The sequence below is a fragment of the Lycium barbarum genome, chromosome 10 (assembly GCF_019175385.1).
Source record: "Lycium barbarum isolate Lr01 chromosome 10, ASM1917538v2, whole genome shotgun sequence".
Taxonomy (NCBI): Eukaryota; Viridiplantae; Streptophyta; class Magnoliopsida; order Solanales; family Solanaceae; genus Lycium; species Lycium barbarum.
In genome coordinates this window covers 6521824-6544633 of record NC_083346.1, presented here as the reverse complement: position 1 = coordinate 6544633, position 22810 = coordinate 6521824, and the positions used below count along the sequence as shown (strand labels likewise).

General features: G+C 35.1%; 1 protein-coding gene across 1 annotated transcript; it reads left to right on the top strand.

Annotated features, from left to right (window-relative positions):
• The first annotated feature begins 4966 nt into the window (after positions 1 to 4966).
• Positions 4967 to 8240, top strand: LOC132612656 (uncharacterized). Its single transcript, XM_060326771.1, has 4 exons — positions 4967 to 5110; positions 5193 to 6104; positions 7834 to 7887; positions 8235 to 8240. Exons 1-4 carry the CDS (start codon positions 4967 to 4969, stop codon positions 8238 to 8240), a joined length of 1116 nt encoding a protein of 371 aa, XP_060182754.1.
• The last annotated feature ends 14570 nt before the right edge of the window (positions 8241 to 22810 follow it).

The window sequence follows — 22810 nt, the reverse complement described above, 5'->3', positions numbered from 1 at the left end:
AACCATAACTAACCACCTCATCCATTGGCCCGCCACTTACGCTTTTGTTAAAAACAAACGCATAATAGGAAGAAAAAAGACAGTTACCAGTTTTATGAAGGCAACTTTGTTGGAGGACAAGGACATTCGTTATTTCATAGGACAAAGTGTAAAATTTTAAAATGAAAAAGGAAAAAAATGTGAAAGATGGAACGTTTTAAAAAATTTCACTTATTTATTCTTCTAGTTATTACTTCTTCCATTCACTTTTACTTGTCCAGTATTCTAAAAATAGATTTTTACTTTTACTCATCACTTTTAGCATATTAAGAGAAGATAATTTTTTTTCCTGTTTTACCCATAGTAATAATTACTCATTCAAATCATCTTTCCAATTCATTAAAAATATGCACCAATTAATATGGGTAAATTAAGCATTTCATTTATTATTTCTTAAGGGCTGTGCAAAATTCATAGTGGACAAGTAAAAGTGAACGGAGGAAGTACTTATTAGTACGTAACTTCGCTTGTATGAACTTAATTCACATTGTTGGTTCCAAATTAAGATTAAAAGAAAAAAAGAGTTATAAAATTGAGAGTTAAAGCAAAACCAATTAATATACTCCCTCTGCCCCAAAAAGATTTTCTTAGTTTGACTTGACACAGAGTTTAAGAAATAAATGAAGACTTTTGAAATGTGTGGTCCAAAACAAGCTTTAGATATTTGTACGGCTGTAGTCTGTAAATCATCTCATAAAGTTAAATTATTTCTAAATATAGAAAGGTATCAATCTTTTTGGGACAGACTAAAAAAGAAGGAAGACAATCTTTTGAGACGGAGGGAGTATGATGTACAGAATAAGGACCAAGTCAATCAAGATCAGTAATGTCTATTTTCCCAGTGACCAACAAAATTTTATTTGGTAGATCTGAATTATGGCAAACTTACACAAATAACTATCTTAAAAGGTCCAACTTACTCCCCATAGCAACCTTTTCTAAATTACCATCCTTAGCTAACATTCATCTGCATTTGATGTATTTCAGTGATTTTTTTAATGTATTTTAGTGATTTTTTTAAATGTATTTTAGTGATTTTTTTTTGATGTATTTCAGTGATTTTTTTTTGCTTTAATGTATTTCAGTGTCTTTTTTTATATGTATTTCTGTGATTTTTTAAAATTTATTTTAGTGTTTTTTTTTTTTTTTTTGCTTTGATGTATTTCAGTGGCTTTTTTTGATGTATTTCAAAATACACTGTGTACATTCAAAATACATTTGAAGCCAAATACATTCAAATTTTCATGTATTTGAAAATCACTGTTCATCACTGTATTTGAATGGATTCAAACAAAATTTCAAATACATTATGTACATTCCAACTACATATGAAGCCAAATACATTCAAATTTACGTGTATTTGAAAATACTGTATTTGAATGAATTTCAACAAATACATTCAGATATAAGACAAAAACATTCAAATACATGACAAATACATTAAAAAAACAATGTGTTTGGCTTTTAACAAATACACTAAAAAATACAAGACAAATACATTAAAAAACAGTGTATTTGTGAGATGTAGATATTGTTGAATGTATTTGTATTTGGCTTTTAACAAATACACAAAAAAATAAACTCAAATCCGCAGATCTGAGCCAGCTAAATCTCACAAACACACTGTTTTCTGGCCATATCTAAAACACGACGGCGACACCACCGTCACCGTCGCTATCACCACAGATTTGAGCAGCCATAATACGTCGCCGTCACCGTCACAAGCCGTTACCAGCCACCGCAATACGTCGCCTTGACCAACAACCTCCCATCACCATCGCCGTCACCAACAATATCCCTATCTTGTCGATTCTATGTTTTAAAATTAACATGGAGTAAGGTGGATAATAGTAGCCTGCTTCCGGTCCTTTTTCGATTGCTAAAACTTTTGATTGTTATATGAATCTAGAATTTAATCATCTTAAAGATGAACGGAAACTAGCAAAATTAGGTAGGACCAAAAGGGGACGGGTTCTTTGGAAGGTCTTTTCTTAGTGAGAATTACCTTAAGATCTGTGTTTCACGCCTGGTGGAGCGGCTGTCTCCGGTGGTGGGGTAGTAGCGGCGCAGGCCATGGTGGTGGTGGTTATTTCGGCGCAGATGAGAGAAGGGGAGAGAGAGAGAGTTTTTTTTAGGGTTTTGAGAAATGAAAAATCTGAAACGGGTAGTGAGTGGGAATAGAGAGAGATATATGTCTTTGGGTATGTATTTTTGATATAGCTACCAATTATAATTTAGAAAAGTTAATTAGCTACTAAATATAATTAAATAAAGGGTAGTTAATATTAATAATTAGGTCTTAAAAGAAGCTACAATGAGTAAAAATTCTCTGAATTATTGTTGTTGGGCCAGGCCCAGGCTAAATTCTACGATCAATTGGCGCGAATGCCCCTCTTTTGGGCCGGTCTTTAGATTTTGCCCCTCAAAATGGTGGTCTTTAATTATTGTCCTTCCGAGCAAAACTAACATAGTAAAAAGACATTACTACCCCTAACCGTTACATATAAAACACAACAAAAATCGTTATTCTCAAATCCTTGTATCGTTAACCCAGCCCAACTTCGTTCCCAAACCAGATTTCTCAATTATTCAAATCGTTGTTTCAAGCCAGATTTCTCCATTGATTTTGCTGCTACAACATCAGTAAAAGGTACAAATCTTAATTCAACTCAATTTAACGATTTTATTGAGTTTAGATTGTTAATATTTGAAAAAGATCATCTTCTACGACCTGATTATTAAGAAACAGATGACATTACGCATGATAAAATTATTCAGGAAAATAGAATCAATTGGATTTAATGCTTTGTTCTGATTTTAATTACTTTATACCTTAATTAAATTAGTATACAATGCTTATTTACTTGAAATTGTAATTATAGTAAATTCAATTTAAATCAGGCAATGCTTATCGATTTAAACTTGAATTAAGGTAAACTGTGTGCAAATTTAGAACAAGTATGCCGGAGGAGGCAAAAGTTCAATTTACAAAAGAGTAGAGTATGCCGTTAACAGCAATGCTTTGAACCAATTTCATAACAAGTATGCCGGAGAAGGCAAAAGTTCTGATTTATGTAGAAGTATAAATTAGTCCAGTTGCGTCAATCCTCTAATTGGAATAACTGTTGCAGGCATTTGATTTAAATTGGATGAAGGTAGGGGAGGTTTTCATTTTTTTTTAAACCAAAAACAGTTACTGCATTATCATCAGCAAAACAAAAATTGATTATGCCGGAGGAGGCAAAAGTTCAATTTACAAAAGAGTAGAGTATGCCGTTAACGGCAATGTTTTGAACCAATTTCATAACAAGTATGCCGGAGAAGGCAAAAGTTATGGTTTATGTAGAAGTATAAATTAGTCCAGTTGCGTCAATCCTCTAAATTGGAATAACTGTTGCAGGCATTTGATTTAAATTTGATGAAGGTAGAGGAGGTTTTCATTTTTTTTTTTATGTTTTTTAACCAAAAACAATTACTGCATTATCATTAGCAAAACAAAAAGTGCTTATGTCGGAGGAGGCAAAAGTTCAATTTACAGGAGTAGAGTATGCCGTTAACGGCAATGTTCTGAACCAGTTTAATAACAAGTATGCCGGAGAAGGCAAAAGTACAATTTACAAAGTAGTAGAGTATGCCGTTACTGGCAAAGTTCTGAACAAACTTCTGAACAAGTATGCCGTAGAAGGCAATACTTCTCTTTAGAAGCCATTAAAGTAAAATTCTACAAACCTAAATAAACTTACACTTCATTAACATACATTTATATATATATATATATATATATATATATATATATATATATATATATATATCCACAAAACATAAAATCCTAACTTCATAAGTACCAAACTACCATCATCAATTCTAATTTCACGTGTACCCATTCCAAATTGCCCCATCGTCAACTTGGCCAGTGTGCTGGAATAACCTCTGCCTTACAAATCGTAATACTCTTCGCAGATCATCATTTTCTCTACTTAGAGCACCGTAAAGAGCCCTCAGAAAATCTATATCTCTTTTGATATCAGCAATTTCATGAGTAATTTGCAAATTTGCAATATTAGGATGGATTTGGTTATGAGGATGGGCATGTTCATGTGCTTGCCCGTGGCCACCATTAACATGTACAATATGTTGATTTTGGTTCATTTTGTATGATTATATTTGGTTTTCAGAAGTAAAGTGTTTTTTTTTTCTTTTTCAAAGTTGTGTTGGTTTATATAGAAGTATAAATTAATCCATTTTAAATTGGAATATCTGTTGCGTGGATTTGATTTAAATTGGATAAAGACAGAGGAGGTTTTTCAGTTTCATGAAAATAACTGTTGCAATTTCATTGGAATAACTGTTGCAGAAACAGTTACTCCGTTTTTGAAGAATGCTGGTAGCGGCAAAACTTCTGTTTACAAAATGGTAGAGTATGCCGTTTCAGGCATACTTCATGACTTTACATACAAAGCCTGTTGGGAAGAGCAGAATTTAAATTTTCAGAACTAACAACTTAAATACATTTCATTTTGTTTTTTTCACAAGTGAATCTCTCTTTATGCAGGAAGTTTAACAAAAAAAAATGACACCAAGATGCATCTACGTAGCCTTCAACGGCAAATGGGACGCCGCCTGCAATTATGTTAATCATGAAACCAAGCTAATACTTGTCAATGATGGTGTAAATTTTCAACAATTCACTCAACAGATATTTGCGGGGCATACACAAGATACTCAGCAAAAAGAGGCCAACATATGGTTTGACACCAGTGGGAAAACATCCAAAGGGATGCGTGTAACAAACGACATTGATCTTCACACTTGCTTGTACCTGCTCAACAACAATGACAACTTCAGGAATTCCCGTTTCATATTAGAGTTCGATTCAGCTGATGCGGAGGACAACCCATTACAAGAACATCATAATGAATCTATCCTAATGACAGAAGGACAAACCATAGAGGAAATTGACAGACAACTCTGCATTGCTTATGAAGAAGACATGTCTGAAGTTGGATTGGATGACGAACAACACAGCCCTATTGGACATAACCTTGGGATTCCACTTGAGCAGAGCGAGATAGTAACTCCTAACCAGACACCTCAGCAGCTACAATGGCAACCGCCAAACATTGAGCAAGTTGTATGTTGTATCACTTACTCAGAGCATGACAGTTGAAGAGACACAAACACAGCCATGCAACAAAACAAAGGCACTAAAAAGGAAGAGGATACAAAATGATACACAAATTTTGACACCTAGTGCATCGATTGATCAAATAGAAGTTGGCATTTTATTCAAAGACAAAGATACCGTGAAAAAGTGCATGAATAACATTGCAATTACTCGTCATCAACAGTACAAGGTAGAAAAGTCATGCACACAACGGTATTACATCAGGTGTGTTGATCCAACCTGCATTTGGCATTTCCACAGTTCAAGGTTCAGAGGATCAGAACTTTTCAAAGTAGTTAACTTTGAAAAGAGACATAGTTGTTCAATAAATTTCATCACCTCTGACATGAGGAATGCAACTTCAAAAGTCATAGCGGAATACATTACAGACCTAGTACACCATACACTACAAGAGATAACACCCAAATTTGTCATTGAAGAAATGAGAAGCAGATATGGCTTGCACATTGGTTACCACAAAGCATGGTGTTCCCTCCAACACGCTTATAATGTCATAAGAGGAAGCCCAGAAAATAACTACACACTTCTACCGAAATATCTTCACATGATGAAATTAAGAAATCCTGGAACAGTTGCTAACATCAAATGGACAGCTGACAATAAGTTTAAATATGCTTTTTTCGCGTATGGAGCATCAATTGAGGGTTGGAAACACTGCAGACCAGTAATGATGGTGGATGCAACTTTCTTGAAATCAAAATACCGCGGTGTGCTCATGATAGCAGTAGCAAAAGATGGAAACAACAGCATATTTCCTCTCGCATTTGGTATTGCTGACTCTGAGAATAATGAATCCTACAGGTGGTTCTTCAGACACGTGAAAAAGGTGTTTGGCACGCGCAAAGACCTATCAATTCTTTCCGATCGCCACTCGTCAATTGTATCCAAATACCCAGCATGGAATATGCATCTACCACATGGAGAAGAACTTGCAGAAATATTTCCCATCCGAAGCGATCCTATCACTATTATACAATGCAGCAACTACCTACAAATAGGCAGAGTTTCGTACCTATATGTCACAGATACAACAAATCGACCCAAAAGCTGCAGAATACATAGAAGAAGAACCACCGGAAAGATGGGCACGTTCATTCCACACCAACAGGCGTTACAACATGCTCACAACAAACAATGTCGAGACAATGAATTCTGTATCGAGGAAAGCAAGGGAGTTTCCAATAATGGCATGTATTGATTACATCCAGAACAAGCTGCAAAATTGGTTTTACCAGAGAAAATTGGACGCAACAGGACCGTCCCATGATCTGACATGTTGGGCTGAAAAGATTCTGCTTGAAAAGATAAGTAGAGGCTTCACAATGAAAGTAAGTACATTTTACCAACACACACTTCAATATTAGTTTGGTGAGAAATGCATAGTTTAATTTTAACCAAACACAAAAGTTATGCTGGATAAAGGAAAACTATCACCCTATTTTTATACTTCGTTCTGCCGGAAGGGGCAGACACTTGTATTAACTAGCATGGAATTATGCCGGTGAGGGCATAACTATTACACTGTTTTTATGCTCACAATGAAAGTAAGTAGATTTTACCAACACACTTCAATCTTAGTTTTATGAGCAATGTATAGTTTAAAATTAACCAAACACAAAAGTTATGCTGGACAAAGGAACAACTATGACCCTATTTTATACTTAGTTCTGCCGGAAGGGGCAGAATCTTATTTTCAATGTACAGGAAGTATGCCGGAAAGGGCATAACTCTCATATAATCTGAAAATTGCCACAAAAAATATCACTCATTTATATTTTCAATTTCCATAGGTAGAAAACATAACTCCCGTCAAATTTGTTGTGAAAGATGAAGGATATCAATACAATGTAGACCTGAAGAATATGACTTGTGAGTGCTTGGAGTTCCAAACTGACGAGTTACCGTGCACACATGCCATGGCAGTTATAGACAAAAGAAGTTTGCCAAAATCTACATACTGTGCGGACTGGTTCAAGAAACAAGCCTGCCAAGAGACATACAAAGGTGAAATACTATCAGTTGGAAATCAAGACTCATGGATTATTTCACAAAACATTATGGATATTAAAATAACGCCACCTGATGTTAAAATAAGACCTGGAAGAAAACAAACAAAAAGATATCGCCCAAGAAGAGAATGAACAAAGTACACATACAGATGTGGTAGATGCAAGTTCTTTGGACACACTAGGGAAACCTGTAACCACAGTCCAGCTCTCAATCCATATTCAAGAAGATACAAGAAGAGGAAATTGTCATCCTAACATCACACTCTTATACATTGTTTATATGAATTTATCTTATGATTCTTGACGCATAATGCACACTCTGCCTGAAAGAAATGGCAAAAATTTGGTATTACTAAGACTGAGACTTCAAGCATCTTATCACTCATTTATTCTTCTGTCCATTCTTTCTTTTATTATTTTCTTTTATTAAATTGTTATCTTCTTGTTGCTGATAATAAAAGACTATATAATAGCAACAGATAAATGTCCCTACATGAAATCTACAATTCTCTACCATAAAACATTGAGGAAAAAGAAAAAATATCATCAACTTTAATTATCCAGTTTTATAATTTATGCCTCCTCTGACGGGTATAACAGTTTTTGCCGGGGAAAATGGCAAAACAAAATTGGTATCTCAAAGACTACATCCTGGTAAGTTTAATAAATGTGTGCCTTGGGACATAACAATATTCCTTCTCTCTGTTGTTTTCAAGTTTTACATTTATGCCGGAACTGGCATGTCTTCCGCTTACAAAATAAATAAGTATGCTGTTAGGGGCATACTTATGTGCTTTGTTGTTTATAAAATATTTTAAAATGCTGAAAAATTGGAAAAAACATTCAGCACAACACAATTAACATTAAGTAAAATATTTCATTCATTCATAGTAAAATTTCATTCATACAAATTTTGGAGAGCAACAAAAAAAAAAAAAAAAAAGAACATACATAGACTAAAAATAAAAATTCATTCATACTAAAATAAAAATTATGAGCAGATCTAGTCTATAACTACAATCTCCTCCTTCTTCTTAACAATAATCCCTATGCCAGCATTGCACTCAACAAGCCTAAAGCATAGAGTATCTCCTTCCTGCAGCCCATTGGTATCAACAAAGTCTTTCCCACCCCTGGCAAAGGCGCCGATATGCACCAACTTTGTAAGTCATCTTGTAGTAATGCCGACCATAAAGCACATAGGCTTCACATTCAAAGTTCGGAAGACTGTCTGAGATGTCATTTGGAAGGATCTGCAACGAAATAAACACACAAAATTATTACTAAAAATAAGGATGAATGGAATAAAAACCCAGATGAAAACAAAAAAGTTTCTTGATGACATTTACACATACAAAGTCATCGTTAAGGACATAGGACCTGCTTAACCTTTTCTCGAAATTCACATCCATTGTTATGTGGCAAAAGTTGTATAAGAAAGAGATAACAGATCCCCAATAAATGCATTTTGGATGGTCAATAACTTTAAAGGGTTTGTCTTTGTTGCTGGTTTTGACAACTTTTCTGAACTTAAATTATGCCGTAATGGGCAGAACTTCTATTTACAAAATGAGAAACTATGCCGACCCCGGCAAAATTCTATTACACAACCACCATGAAGTTGTGATGGAAAGGGCATAACTTGGATTTTCAACAAAATAACAGCTTTTATGAACAGATAAGTTGAGATTAAAAATGAACACCATCAAATTACAAAGGGGCTTAAAGTTGAAATTTATAACACAAACAAACTATACAAACTTAATTTCTGCCGGAATGGGCGGAACTTCTATTCATAAAATGACAAAGTATGCCGACCCCGACAAACTCCTATTACATAACCACCATAAAGTTGTGATGCAAAGGGCATAACTTTGGTTTTCAACAAAATAACAGCATTACGTGACAAATAATCCCCAATAAATGCATTTTTGGCTGGTCAATAACTTCAAAGGGTTTGTCTTTGTTGCTGGTTTTGGCAACTTTTCTGAACTTAAATTATGCCGTAATCGGCAGAACTTCTATTTACAAAATGAGAAACTATGCCGACCCCGGCAAAATTCTATTACACAACCACCATGAAGTTGTGATGGAAGGGGCATAACTTGGAATTTTCAACAAAATAACAGCTTTTATGAACAGAGAAGTTGAGATTAAAAATGAACACCATCAAATTACAAAGGGGCTTAAAGTTGAAATTTATAACACAAAAAAACTATACAATCTTATAACATTTACAAAAAACACAAAGGGCGCACGAAAAAAAAATTACATGGTGCAAAAATAACTAAAACAAACTATTTTTTTCCTTTCTTCACAGATCTAGCTCAACTAAAACAAACTATATTTTTGCTTTCTTCACAGATCTTGCTCTCTTTTTCATCTCATAATCACACTCCATATTGTTATGCTCATGATAATCACTTCCAGCTGTATCTGGTGGCGTGTCATAATCCTTTTTCAGCTTATCTTTCGCATGACAAACCAAATTGATTGACCACTCTTTCATGTAGTCCATCAAACCAGAACCATCCCAATCAGCAGGATTTTCACCACTAATCAGCATATCAACAAACTTGATAAAAAAACGACCACAATTATAATATCTGAAAGTCATAAAAGAGAGATGTTTTAGAACAACAGAAAACCAAAAACAATAAACAAAAATAAAAATCAACAAAAAACAATGGGAAAAGCTAAAAAAGATAAGAATTAAACGTACAATCCTTGCTTTGGACAGGCAGCCCAGGTATATGTCAGATTACTGAAGTTATTGTATGATGGCCTGAATAATTGAAAATCATTGACCTCCAACAACGTAGGGATCATACCACAGTAGGCCTCGAGAATGCGAACCAAACGATCATCATTATGATTGAGTGAGTTATAAACTACCAATTTACGCTCATCAATCATAAAAACAGCAAGTACATAGTGAGAAATTGCTTTAGGATCATCAGATCCTGGGCGAATAGGAATTAATACCCTATCGACATTCTCCCACGATATACCACATTTTCCTCTGTGCCCATACACAATATTACTCAGCAAAAATGCATCATCACTGCCGCCAGCATACCAGTGGTAATTAACCGGGTCTTGGTAGTATCTATTGATGTCAAATTGCACAAGCTGATCAAACATCATATCTACGGTTGCGTACTTAACAGCATTGGCAGCTGGAGGATGATACATCATTTTCTTCCTCAAATAATATAGCATCACATCAATATGTTGTGTTAAGGAAAAAAAAATTAGCGATTCAGCAATAAAGAAAAAAAGAAGCAAGAAGCAAGAAGCAATAACTAATAGAAAAATAAGAAAAGAAAAAGTAAAAGACAATCACGAACCTCATCATTAAGCGCATAGACATCATGGTACAGCTCCAAAAAAACATCCTATATTTTGGCTCAACATCACCCAACTTATAAACTTCACTCAGTTGGTTCAACTTTCCAGGATACATTACCTCATCTTCTTCCCTAATTAAAGAAATGGGAACAAAAATTAGAAAAATACAAACAGAAGTTTGGTTCACAGAAAGGAAATTTTATGAATAAGGTTTGCCGGAAGAGGCAAACCTTATGCTTGAAAAAGGGAAAAGTATGGCAAGATTTGGGTTTCAAAAAGTAAAAGTATGTCGGAGTGGGCAGAAAAAAACTTTTAAGAAAGCACACAATAACTAAAAACTTACCCAGTAGGTCGAAATCTACTTGCTGGAAGATTTTGAGGATTGATAAATTTTTTCCAAAAGGTCACGACAATTTTGCTTTTGAAGTAATGGAATGGACACATCCTTCTGTACTGTTCATCCCAGTCACTTTCGTCCTTCCGTGACCCAAAAGGAAGATCGTTTCATCCAGAATATAGCATCCATCCGGGTGCCGGGGTATCACCCACTACTTTCCTTTTCCTCTGGCGCCTTGTCTTCAAGGAAGATAGCACTTCCGCCACTTCAACAACAGGTTCTTCTTCAGCAATTGGAGGGGTTTGACTAATAGTACTCTCTTTGACAGCGGAAGAAGCGACATTTACAATATCTTCAAAGGACACATATCGAAAATTGTGCTCAATTCCTTGAGATTTATCACCCTTTCCATCAACAACAGCAGATTCCCTTGGAGTACTGACTTGAACCGGGTCTGCATTGGCTGGTTCGCTCCTCAATGGCTCAACCGTATTAATAGGCTCGGGCAGGTCTGCATTGGCTGGTTCGCTCCTCAATGGCTCAACTGCATTAATAGGCTCGGGCATAACCCCAATATGAGGAACAACATCGTGTTCATCACCCTCGTTAGAAACTTGAGCTTCAGGTGTTTCACGTCTTATATGCTCAAGATTTTCAAGTTTTGTTTGCTCAAGATTTTGAGCCATATCTCCTTTTGGTGGAGATACAATGGATTCTTCGCAATTGGCGTCACCAAACTGTTCAACGCCCAATTGTTCCTCCTCAACAATCTACCTAAAGTAACAAATTAAGAAACACAACATCCGTCATCAAAGCAAAAATATTAAAATAAAAAATAAACAAATTGTGCAAGTGGTAAAAGATTGAAAATTATGTCGAAACAAGCAGAAATTAGGTTCACAAAAAGGAAAATTTACGAACAAATTTCGAAAAATATGCCGGAAGGGGCAAACCTTATGCTTGAAAAAGAAAAAAGTATGCCGGAAGGGGCAAGATTTAAGTTTCAAAAAGTAAAAGTATGCCGGAGACGGCAGAAAATAACTTTCCAAAAGAGATGAGTATGCCGGAGAAGGCAGAACATGAGTTTCCATATAAAATGTGAAAGTATGCCGGAAGGGGCAAGAGCTAAGTTCAAAAACTAAAAGTATGCCAGTGTAGGCAGAAATATAACTTTGCGAAAAAAGATAGTATGACGGAGTAGAGAGAAAATGAGTTTGCAATAAAAGGGTTGATTATGCCAGAAGGGGCAACACTATCATTTGCATAAGCAAAACATAAAAGAGCAAACAAAGTGTTAAAAACAACAAAGTATAGAATGTAAATTTACCAAAGGCAATTCAACCTCAACATTTCCAGTTGCATTTCCTTCAGCTTGAGATACAATGGATTCATCATGATGAGGCGACACCAACGTATCACCCTCTTCTATCCTATCATCTCTGGCAGGAGATAAATCTCGTTTGAGATGATCAGAAACCACCACATCTTCATCTTGAATTTGCTCAAGATTTTCAAGCATATGTTCTTTCGGTGGAGAAACGTTGGATTCTTCACGATTGGCGTTACCAAACTGTTCACTGGCAAATTGTTCCTCCACAACAACCTACATAAAGTAACAAATTAAGAACACAACATCCATCATCGAAATAAAAATATTAAAATAAAAAATTAACAAATTCTGAAAGTGGTAAAAGATTTATGAACAAATTTTGAAAAAATATGCCGGAAGGGGCAAAGCTTATGCTTGAAAAAGGGAAAAGTATGCCGGAAGGAGCAAGATTTAAGTTTCAAAAAGTAAAAGTATGCCGGAGTGGGCAGAAAATAACTTTCCAGAAGAGATGAGTATGCTGGAGGAGGTAGAAATGAGTTTGCATATAAAATGTGAAAGTATGCCAGTGTAGGCAGAAATATAATTTTGTGAAAAAGGTAGTATGCCGGAGTAGGCAGAACATGAGTTGCAATAAAAAAGGGGGTTATGCCAGGACAGGCAAAACTATCATTTGCATATGGGGAAACAAAAAAGAGCACACAAAGTGTCAACTACCAGAAAAGTGTGCCAGGCAACTTAGATTTAGAAAACAACACAGTATAAATGTAAAATTACCGAAGGAAATTCAGCCTCAACATTTTCGGTTGCATTTAGAGATTCAACTTGTTCAACATCTGTCTCCATGGGACATGTCACATTTGCTTGGCCTTCTCCAAAAACATCTTCAAATGCCACATTTAGAGAAGCATTTGCATCTTGTAATGTTTTGCGTAATTTTCTTCTCTTGTAAAACTGAATTTTGCCTCCCAACTCTGTCTCATCAACGGTTCTTTCACTAGAACCGGCTTGCATATCTTCCATCTGAATTTCTTGATTACTTTCACCCTCAACATTAGAAAAATCAACACCATTGACCCCCTCGTCTCCGGTGGCAGTTTCAGATTCCCAAAATGCCTGTTCAAGATCAGCAACATCTTCCTCAACATCAGACTGCACCGATCTTCTTCGTTGCCCAACGGAAGATTGCTCAACATTTTTACGAGGCATGACTTGTTTAGTTTTCCTTTTAGCAGCAGCACTTTTACGAACAGATCTTGTGCTCTTGCGCCTACCCTTTTCAACATGACGAGGAGAATCAACATGTCGACGAACATTTTCAGCATGAGAAGCAGTTTGGGATTCAAAATTTAACCCTGCTTTTTGCAAAGCAGAAATCAGCTGATCCATCCGGGCCTTCTCCTTCTGTTGATTATTCAAAATCCTATCCAATTTAACATCACAAACATTTTCCAGGAACTGTGAATATAAACAAATACAGCAAAGTGTTAAACTCAAGAGAAAAAAAAAAGGAACAAAACTTTTACAGGAAAAACAGAGAGGACCCGTGAGAAATACCTCAATGCGACGCTCTAGAGAAGAGCTTTCACTGGATTTGCCAGCAATATTGGCATCTTCAGATTCACTTTCATCAACACTTGAATTGTCCGGAGATTCATCAACCACCCCTTTACCTCGCTATTGAAATAAAATCCATACAACAATAATAATAAATAATGACATCAAAATAGAAAAAGAAAAACCACATTAAAAGTTAAACGAAAAGTAAAGGGCAATAAACACCATTACCTTTCCACTCGTGTACTCTTCGGATACAAGCAATTTCTTCACCTCATTGAAATGTGGAGATTTCTTGCTGACATACGACAACATCAGAGGTTCACGACAATTGCCAATAATATCAACATATTGTTTGCGATAGTCATTGAACCTAGACCAAACCCAAACACTAAAGCCAAAAACAAAACCAACAACACCATAATCAATGGTATGTCTGTTTGTCCCTTGCTTATATATTGATTTGAAACACCTCAGGAGTTCGGCAAAACACAAAGACCCCCAATTAAACTGCTCAAACAATTCAGTGTCCTCTATGTATACAATATGCTGCCACAACACCTTTTTATCAATTCTACCGCCCAATAAAACACGACCAAGAATGTATACCTCTGCTAGCATCACCGTATCAAGGTCATCTTCAAAATCTACATTTTCAGCACTCATCACATTCTTCAAATCCCTCATTTCCAAATTCCTTTTACCATCTCCAACACCAAAATATCTTCTCAAAAGACGACTGCCATTGATTTTGTTATATTTAGCATAGAAAGATCTAGGAGGTTCAGTAATTGATAACCCAGTGACTCTCTTAAATGATTGCTCTGTAAATGTCACAAGTTTATCTTGTATATTAAAATGCATTTCATTGGTTTCAGAACACTGAACTTCCGACAACAACATAAAATTCACCAAGATACCCGACATTTTTATATTATGTAATTCCATAAATTTCCCAAAAGGACGATTCTTCAAAATTACCAACTGTTCTTTTGTAAGAAATTTATCAACAAATTTAACAAACTTTTCATCCCCTCGCCATACAACACTGATGCGTGTGTCCGTCCACTCTTCCGGAGGAATATAATAGTCAGCAACTTGTCCAAATTGTCGTCTCATGATTTAGCACACTGACATGAGCAAAACATAAAATTCAATCAGGAAAAAAAAAGGAAAAAAAAACACATAAAAAACATTACCAACAAAAATACATTACCAAAATGCATTACCAAAAACGTAAAAAGGAAAAAAAAAACAAAAAAAAAACAAAAAAAACAAAAAACCCTATTCAAATAAAATACAGACACAAACAATTGAAGGAAATAACTCATCAACAAGTAATGAAATAGTAACTAATAACTTACAGATGAAATTGAAACCCCACTAAGAGAAATCAATGAATGATAAAGATGATATAGGAAACGTGACAAAGCAACTGCCTTCAACTTTAAAGTGAACAAACGAAAATAAAAAGTAAAATATAGGAAGAGCGGGCAATATATATTGAACAATTTTTTTTTTTAAAACTGCACACGTGCTAACCACGTGAAAAAACTTATGCCGAAAGCGGCATAATATAAGTGTGTTAGGAATAAAAGTTTGCCGTTTTAGGCATAACTGTGTGGCTTTATATAGAAGTTCAAATTAGTGCATTTTAAATTGGAATAACTGTTGAAACGATTGAATTTCAATTGAATGAGGATACAGGGAGTTTTGTAGTTTTTTTCTAAAAAAAAAAAAAAAAAAAACAAAACAGTTAGTGAAATTTGAATTGAGGTAACTGTTGCAATTATTGACAAAAATACAAAGAGTTTTCAGTTTTTTCTTTTCTTTTTTTTTTTAAAGAAAAAAATTAATACATTTTCAATTGGAAGTAAATGTAGAAATAGCTATTAGAGATATTGGGAATAAGAGTCACTTTTTCATTATCTTTTTTTATTTCTAGCGAAAAAAAAACTGTTACTACGAATTTAGAAGTATGCCGGAAGGGGCATAATTTCTGTTCCCAACGGGTAAACTTATGCCGGAGGCGGCAAGATTAAAATTATTGATTTTTTTTAAAGCAAAAACAGTTACTAAAATTTAAATTGGAGTAACTGTCGCAACTATTGACAAAAATACAAAGAATTTTTCAGTTTTTCTTTCCATTTCTTTTTAAAAAACAAAATAATTAATACATTAATTGGAAGTTACTGTCGCACTTATTGGAGATGTTTTGGAACAAGAGTCACTTTTTAATTATCTTTTTTATTTTTAGGAAAAACAGTTACTTCCATCTTAGAAGTATGCCGGAAGGGGCATAATTTCTGTTCCCAACGGGTAAACTTATGCCGGAGGCGGCAAGATTAAAATTATTGATTTTTTTTTAAAGCAAAAACAGTTACTAAAATTTAAATTGGAGTAACTGTCGCAACTATTGACAAAAATACAAAGAATTTTTCAGTTTTTCTTTCCATTTCTTTTTAAAAAACAAAATAATTAATACATTAATTGGAAGTTACTGTCGCACTTATTGGAGATGTTTTGGAACAAGAGTCACTTTTTAATTATCTTTTTTATTTTTAGGAAAAACAGTTACTTCCATCTTAGAAGTATGCCGGAAGGGGCAGAACAACTATTGAGAAAATGGCAAAAGTATGCCCGTTAAGGCAGACTACAGAACACAGTTTGAAAAAGTGAAACTTCATTATATGTACAGAAATGAAAGACCAATTTACATATACATCATTCGAAAAAGGGAGAAACACAATAACATAACACTTGCCGTAAATAACAACAAAAAAATCAATTCACTTTCCTAACTCTTCTGCAGTACAGTATATATCTTCAGCAGCAGAACTCAACCGTTTCTCAACTGGAGTACTGCTTGGTGTAAGCAAATACCAATTAGGATAACCATCATCTTCTTTGTTTCCATCTTCGCATCTCGGACGTTTTCTACTACCATCTTCTTCTTTGTTTCCATCTTCGCATCTCGAACGCTTTCTACTATCTTCAACAGCAGCTGCTACTTCATTTACATTTTGTGATGCTTCATTAGAAGAAAACAAAATATCTCCGCGTTGAAAAACATCATTAATTGCAGCAATTTCTTTAAGTGCTTCTTTTTTTTTGCGCGGTCTTTATTTTCTTTCACATATTCCTTTTCAAACTGAGAAATAGTTTGAGTTTTATCAGACAGTTGACTTGATGAAGAAACAGCAGCATCACAGAGCATATCGAGCATGGGAGATGTCTCATTTTTTGTAGACCTTGCTTTACAAGCTTTACAAGATTTCTTTTCGCTATGCAGTTGAACTAAACTTTCAACACAACGCATCACATAATCAAATTTACTTTTCAAACTGTCAAGTCTACTTTCTAAATAAGTTCTTTTAGCACTTTCAGAAGCTGCTACACCTGACTTTGTTTCATCATGTACACGAACTAAGCTATCCACAACATTAATCGCGCCAACAAAATTTTTATCCAATTCTTCGAAACGGCTATCCAAAGACTACAAAAAAACGAAAAAAAAAAATTAAACAAAGAAGAAAAGAAAATGAGAATAAACAAAAACAATGAATGCAGCATGCAAAGTATACATATCATATTAAAAAACTCAAAAATAAAAAAATAAAAGGCCATACCTTTACTTGATTGACAATTGTAGATCGTTCATTATCAAGTTGCTTCTTCACACTAGACAAAACACCCTGTATAACAGATCAATAAAACAACACATTACTTTTGATGTCACTAAATTAATGTTGAACAAGTATGCTGGAACCGGCAGAACTGAAGTCTGAAAATGAAAACAGTTTGTCGGTAGGGGCAGAATTCAAATATGAAAGGAGAACTGTATGCCGGAAGGGGCAGATTTTAAGTTTGCAAAACCAAAAAATATGCCTCAAGAGGCATAAACTTTCATTTCCAAAACCAAAACAGAGAAGACTGCAAAATGTGTTACCTACAAAAATTAGTCTCAAAATGAGAACAGTATGCCGGTAGGGGCAGAATTGAAAATATGAAAGGAGAAATGTATGCCGGAAGGGGCAGATTCTACGTTTGCAAAACCAAAAAGTATGGCTTAAGGGGCATAAACTTTAATTTCCATAACCAAAACAGAAAAGACTACAAAAATGTCTCCTACTAAAATACTATACCACAAGGCCTCTAACTCAGAATTCATTTAAACAACCAAAAACACAAAAAGCAAAGTACAACTTACATCAACTATCTGAGAAGTAACTTCAGATGGAAAAACCGCACGGGAAGAACAAGGGCCTGAATCATCAGGAAATTTAAGTGCAACTGGATAATCCAGCATCTCTTGTTCCGTACCAACAACAACAGCATGGACAATAAATTTCTTGAATCTCTATAACACAATATAAACACATCAATTTAGACAAAAACACAAAAAATAACAAAAGGGAAAATGAACCAAGAAAAAGAAGCATCAACAAAAGGGGAACACATACTTTTTCAGCATGGAAGAAATTATCAGTAATAACTTTATAATCAACTTGCTTTGAAGGACCCCAAGACAACATACGAGGAGACTTCAGACCATGAAAACTTGAAAACCCTCGAAAGATAGGGAAAACCTCCAACAGCCACACATTTAAAGCGTAAGGGAAACCACTAGTCATATAACGTGTAGATGGCGTGCTCTTGAAAGTCTTCACACAACCACGAATCGACCGTACCAACCAATTAAAACTAAGAGAACCCCAAGGATAAGACACCCGAAGACTGTCATCGTCAATTATCTTCATTAGATGACCTTTAACAACACATTTCTCGTTACGACCCAACAAAACCCTCTCCAATATATAGACCTTGTTATACCCCATTTTAACCGGGTTGAAATTAGAGTACAACATATTGGTGATTCTTAAATTGCTTTGTTTTAAGGAGTCGTCACCTAATTGATTTTAAGGTGAATTAGGGCACCTAATTATTAACTAAGGTAAAGCTAACTAAACCTCCGTTAACAGTCTGCTTAATCAGTGTGATTCTAGGTAAGGGTTCTATATTATCCTAAAGGGAAGGTGTCAGGCATCCTTTAGAATCCGTTAACTACGGTTATCCGGCCAAACTTAGGTTAATTAATTAATGCTAAATAAGGTGCTTCGAATTTTAAGAAAAAAAGGGCTAAGAAAGGTTGTTAAGGTTTTAGGGAAAATATAAGAATGTTGTTTAAAATAAGATTTAGAGCAAATGTAATAATTTGCATAAGAGAAGACTTTAAATAATTTTAACATAAAAACTGAAACCTAGGGAATTAACTATTGGTTTCTTCTTTAAATTTAACTACCCGTTACTAGTAACATCATCCCCACTAATCCGCTAGGATTCATCTAATGTTAAGAAAATGAAACAAGGCAAAGCGTTAGTCATTCAATACCAAAGCAAAATGCACAACGGAGCATAAAATAGAGGAGGAAAGGAATTAAATGGATCGGCCCCTTTCAGGCCAATTGCTGTGCACTGTTGCCGCTGTTATGGGTCTCGGCCCCGAATCATTTTACACAGCTGATGGGGCTGACTCGATAGAATGTTTCATTGGGCTTTGGCCCAACATCGAATGCGGAAGAAGACGAGTTCCTCGGACTCGCACGCGGTGGTCATGCATAAAAACGAAAGGAAAAAGATTAGTATGTAATCGATAACTATGGCTAACGATAGACACAGAACATGCTACAGAGATCTACTTCCTGACAGATTAATACTTCAAACAAATAATAGATTAATAGTTCAAGTTGCTCTGAACTACACTACTATACTTGAATCATAGACATAATGGGATAAAGACTAGCAGCTAAATATACATGAAACTAACACTTCAAACTACCTTAAAACATTAACACGAAACATGGAGGTACACCATTTAAGCAGCTAACATGAGATCATACTGTTGAATACTAACCAACTATATTAAGCGAGAAATCGAAACAAACGAGCAAGAATTAAAACGCACATAAGAAAACAATGAAACTAAAAGGAGATGAAGATTACCAACTAAACAATACAATACGTCTGCATCCGAAACAATGCTAAAAAAAGCTAATGCGCCTAAACATGCTTGCAACCATTAACGAACATAACTAAACAAGAATGACAACCAACACACATAAGCAGATATTGAACTAGTAATTAAAAGCTACCACCATACCATCCTAGAACACATCTAAGCGGGGAAACAACTACAAATTCAAGATAACTAAAAAGAGAAGATTCACTGACCTTCTTCGGGTGCAGCGAAGTGGGTGCGGAGGGTTTCCAATCTACTCGAACACTATCAAATCCAAGCTTGCGATGTTCGGATTTTTTACTCGATTCAGAAACTGCTACCACTACTGAGCATTAAAACTTTTTGGGATTTTGTGCGGCTAAAACAAAAAAAACTTCTAAATTCTATGGAGTTTTCAGGCGGCTAAAAGAAGAGAGAATTTCTATTATAGAGAACCAAGATTTATAGGTTTTTCGTTTGTGAAGAAGAGAGAGAGGAGCGGGGGGACAAAGGGAAGTGGGGGACAGAGGGAAGTTGGAGAGACAGGTGTGGGGAACAGGGAGAAGTGGGGGGAAAGAGGACGATGAAAGAGGGAGAGAAGAGAGCTGGGAGCAAGGGGGGTGTGCGGCTGAGAGGAGAAAAAGATGAAACCCTTAGGGGTTTCATTTTTGTTATAATGAGAATTGGGCCGGGCCGTGGGTTAATGGACTGGGTCAATTTTCTTTTGGGCTGAATTGGCTGAAAATGTGGGCTGGGCAGATGAAAATAATGGGTTAACTGATTTGAGCTGGCTATTTTAAAATATTGGGCTGGATGAAAATAGTTTGACTTCTAGATTTAAATAAGAGACCCATTTCAATTAATCATATACTGAGTGTGCTAAAATATCCCCTAATATAAAGTATGTATTTGTTAGTACTCAGATGAAAATAACATGATATGACGTCGCAATAGTTGTGCAATAATATTTTGAAATTCAACAGTAAGTAAACGCTATTATTAAATTACGCGAAGATAAATGCGATGCGTGTGCATAAGCTGGTAAAAGTGCTGAAATGATAAAAAATTATAATAATACTGGTAATAAAATAATAATAATAATAATAATAATAATAGAAATAATAATAATAATAATAATAATAATAATAACAATAATAATAATAATAATAATAATAATAATAATAATAATGGTAGTAGTAACGGTAATAAAAGATAATAACAGTAGTGACTACAACAGGATAATGAAATGCCGGTATTAATAAAAGCTAATAATTATAGTAAAAAATGCAAATAATTATTTTTTAAAGTTGCCAAAATATTGGAAGCGAAAAATAGGTATTTCGGAGGAAAGGTGGGACAAAATTGGGTGTCAACAACTTGTCCCTCTTTGCCCGGTAATGATGAAAAAAATTTTGGGCAAAGACGTTGACTTAGTAGCCTATTTTGTCCCGGCTAAAGGATTTTGGAGGACTAAGGGTAAAGAAAATTTGAGAGGATTATGGCCGAACTCCGGTCTCCGAGGTGCCTACATATCTCGGGCTGCATGAGAATCAGGCCGTGTGTAGTTTTGGGATAACTACGACACCTTATGACTAACGAATCCCGATTGGCGCGAATTTTTGCAAAATATTGTTCCAGTGTCGAATTATGATGACACTGGGTATTACGATAGAACTCGAGAATTCTGAAAATTGAATTGCTGGAATGCAAGTAGAATGCTTGTGATTGGAGACGAGTGTTCGAGGTAGATCCTTGACCCTTGTCGGGAAGTCTGATTATCCTTCCCAACCAAATTGCCCCAGTTCGCTGCCGAAGAAATAGTTCCACGAGTTGATGTGTGACGCCAACTTTAATATTGTCAAAAAGCCACAAGCTAAAAACAATTGTTAGCAATAAAGAAATATATGTGTAAATAAGACAGGGTTGGAGAAGTTTACACTTGTAACCCCTGTTTCGAAAGTTGAATCCACAACATACTTTGGAGATGCATTAAATTTATGGCTTCCACTTGAAGAAGAATTAAGTTGACATTGATATACACTTTAACGAAAGCTAAATCCACATCCACGTTTTGTTTTTAAGGAAATCTAAAACCATGATGATGTCCGCTTTTGAGGAAGTCTAATTTATGACCACATTCAAATCCATATGTACAAAATTCATAGTGCGTAAATAGTAATCCACGTCCTCATTTGTGGAATCCATGCCCACATCATAAAACTCATGATGTAGAAAAAATGAATTCATATCCACGTTCGAAGATCCACTCTGTCCAAATATAAATCCACATCCACGTCCACATTCCAATGGTACAAAAATATAAATTCGCATCCACTTTCACAAACTTTAAGTGCAAAGAGATAAATCTACTTCCACATCCACGAGATCTATAATGTAAAAATAAATCTACGTCCACGAAATTCACTGTGCTGAAATTTAAATCCACGTCTATGCCCCAAAATCCACAATGCAAAACATAAATCCACGTCCACTTCCACGAACTTTATAATGTAGAAAAATAAATCTATGTCCACATCCGCATTCCACGGTACAAAAATATAAATCCACATCCACTTCCACAGACTTTAAGGGCGAGAAAAAAAAAATCCACTTCCACGTCCGCATTCCACGGTACAAAAATATAAATTCACATCCACTTCCACGGTACAAAATATAAATCCACATCCACTTCCATGGTACAAAAAAAAATGTAAATCCACATCCACTTCCACGGTGTAAAAAAAAATTAAATCCACATCCACTTCCACGGTACAAAAATATAAATCCACATCCACCTCCACTGTACAAAAAATATAAATCCACATCCACTTTCACTGTGCAAAATATAAAAATCCACATCCACTTTCGTGGTACAAAATATAAATCCACATCTACTTCCACGGTACAAAAATATAAATCCACATCCACTTCCACAGTACAAAAATATAAATCCACATCCACTTCCACGGTACAAAATGTAAATCCACATCCACTTCCACAAATTTTG

Bases quoted from the DNA above. Each gene is read 5' to 3' on its own strand.
- LOC132612656 (XM_060326771.1), top strand. From the start codon at position 4,967: ATGACAGAAGGACAAACCATAGAGGAAATTGACAGACAACTCTGCATT. The intron at 5,111-5,192 runs GTAACTCCTAAC...TCACTTACTCAG, and splicing joins CACTTGAGCAGAGCGAGATA to AGCATGACAGTTGAAGAGAC. The intron at 6,105-7,833 runs GTATCCAAATAC...CGGGTATAACAG, and splicing joins CCGATCGCCACTCGTCAATT to TTTTTGCCGGGGAAAATGGC.